The sequence below is a fragment of the Neomonachus schauinslandi genome, chromosome 11 (genome assembly GCF_002201575.2).
Source record: "Neomonachus schauinslandi chromosome 11, ASM220157v2, whole genome shotgun sequence".
Taxonomy (NCBI): Eukaryota; Metazoa; Chordata; class Mammalia; order Carnivora; family Phocidae; genus Neomonachus; species Neomonachus schauinslandi.
In genome coordinates this window covers 13,454,907-13,456,958 of record NC_058413.1, presented here as the reverse complement: position 1 = coordinate 13,456,958, position 2,052 = coordinate 13,454,907, and the positions used below count along the sequence as shown (strand labels likewise).

The window sequence follows — 2,052 nt, the reverse complement described above, 5'->3', positions numbered from 1 at the left end:
TGTTTGCTGAGTGCGTACACAAAACAATTTGACTATATTATGCATGAACTTGTGTTTGGTCTTAGCTAACCAATAGAAAGGGCATGTGACAGAAAAAAAAAGTATAAAGAATTTTAGCATTAACATATAAAGTAAGCAGGATCTTTTATGTATATATTTTCCTTACAACATTTTTTTTAAAGATTTTATTTATTTATTCATGAGAGACAGAGAGAGAGAGAGAGAGAAGCAGAGGGAGAAGCAGGCTCCCAAGGAGCAGGGAGCCCGATGCGGGACTCAATCCCAGGACCCTGGGATCATGACCTGAGCCGAAGGCAGATGCTTAACCGTCTGAGCCACCCAGGCGCCCCCTTACAACATTTAACAAAGCTTTATTGAGTCCAAGAAACGATTAGATGTGCCCGTCCAAGATCTTATTATGCTGCTAAAATTACCCTATAAAGTATCTGTTAGGTGCTGACAAATTAAGACTGTCATACAAAGGTATCATTAAATTCACAAATAACCTCAATATTTTCTAAGAGTATCATATAATTAATTCCTGTAGGTAAATTGCTAAGTGTATGATTCAAGGCCCATGATGATAGGCTGAAGTAGAAGATGGTATATCTCAGGAGGAATCTCTTCCAAAATCCTTCCAGATAGCTATCTCTTAGAGGGCTACCAATTCCACACAATTGTCAACTTGGAAGTTTTTATTAGTGTTTGTCAGTTCTATTAAAAAAAAATGGAAAATCATGTATAAATTATCAATCAAATTGAAGTCACTAAATATGTGCTTGCCATATTTTACTCTCTCATTATTGGAGTCTAAGTCAACTCTGATTACTAAGTCTTTAAGTTTGAATCATTCTCTAATTTTTGTTACTGTTATTCAGCAGGTAAGTCAAAGGCCTGATTTGATACAAATGACTGGGAACAATTTCACTGAGGTGACCCTCTTCATCCTCTCTGGATTTGCTAATCACCCTGAACTACAAGTCAGTCTTTTCTTAATGTTCCTCTTTATTTATCTGTTCACTGTTTTGGGAAACCTTGGGCTCATCATGTTAATCGGAATTGACCCTCAGCTTCACATACCAATGTATTTTTTTCTTAGCCACTTAGCGTTCATTGACATATTTTATTTCTCCACTGTAACACCCAAAGCACTGGTAAATTTCCAATCCCAACAGAAAACCATCTCTTTTGTTGCCTGCTTTGTTCAAATGTACTTTTTTATGGGTTTGGTGTGCAGTGAGTGTTTCCTTCTAGGATCAATGGCCTATGACCGCTACGTGGCAATCTGCAATCCCTTATTGTATTCGGTGATTATGTCCCAGAAAGTGTGCAACTGGCTGGGAGTCCTGCCATATGCAATAGGCTTCACGAATTCTCTGGTCTCAGTCTGTGTGATAAGCAGCTTGGCATTTTGTGATTCCAGCATCAATCATTTCTTCTGTGATGCCACAGCTCTTTTGGCCCTGTCCTGTGCAGATGCCTTCAGCACGAAATGGTGATCTTTATTTTAGTGGGGACCACACTTCTCAGTTCCCTGCTCCTCATCACAGTCACCTACACTGCCATCATCTCAGCCATCCTGAGGATCCAGTCTGCAGCAGGCAGACAGAAGGCCTTTTCCACCTGCACATCCCACCTCATGGGTGTAACTATCTTCTACGGGTCCCTGATTTTCACATATTTGCAGCCTGATAACACACCATCCCTGACCCAGGCACAGGTAGCATCTGTCTTCTATACCATTGTCATTCCAATGATGGATCCACTGATCTATAGTCTGAGGGACAAAGATGTGAAAAATGCTTTCCTGAGAGTCATACATAGAAAACTTTTGTCATGACAAATCTGTGCACGTTACCATTAAAACACACCTGGATGGCTCCAGGCATTCGATTGCTCCAACAATCAGGAAAATCATAGGGTAAACTCAAAAGGCTTAACATAAGCAAAATGATAACTTAGAGACTTGAAATTTTGGTGGTCAATTATTATTTTATTTGTTTGTATTGAATACTGAACTAGCATATTAGGAGTTCATTTCAGCATGTAGAT

At 39.4% G+C, this 2,052-nt stretch overlaps 1 protein-coding gene across 1 annotated transcript; it reads left to right on the top strand.

Moving 5' to 3' along the window:
- The first annotated feature begins 908 nt into the window (after positions 1–908).
- Positions 909–1,840, top strand: LOC110576118 (olfactory receptor 8I2-like). The gene is given in 2 exon segments (XM_021685205.1): positions 909–1,485; positions 1,488–1,840. Coding segments are annotated over 2 exon segments (930 nt in total).
- Positions 1,841–2,052: the final 212 nt, after the last annotated feature.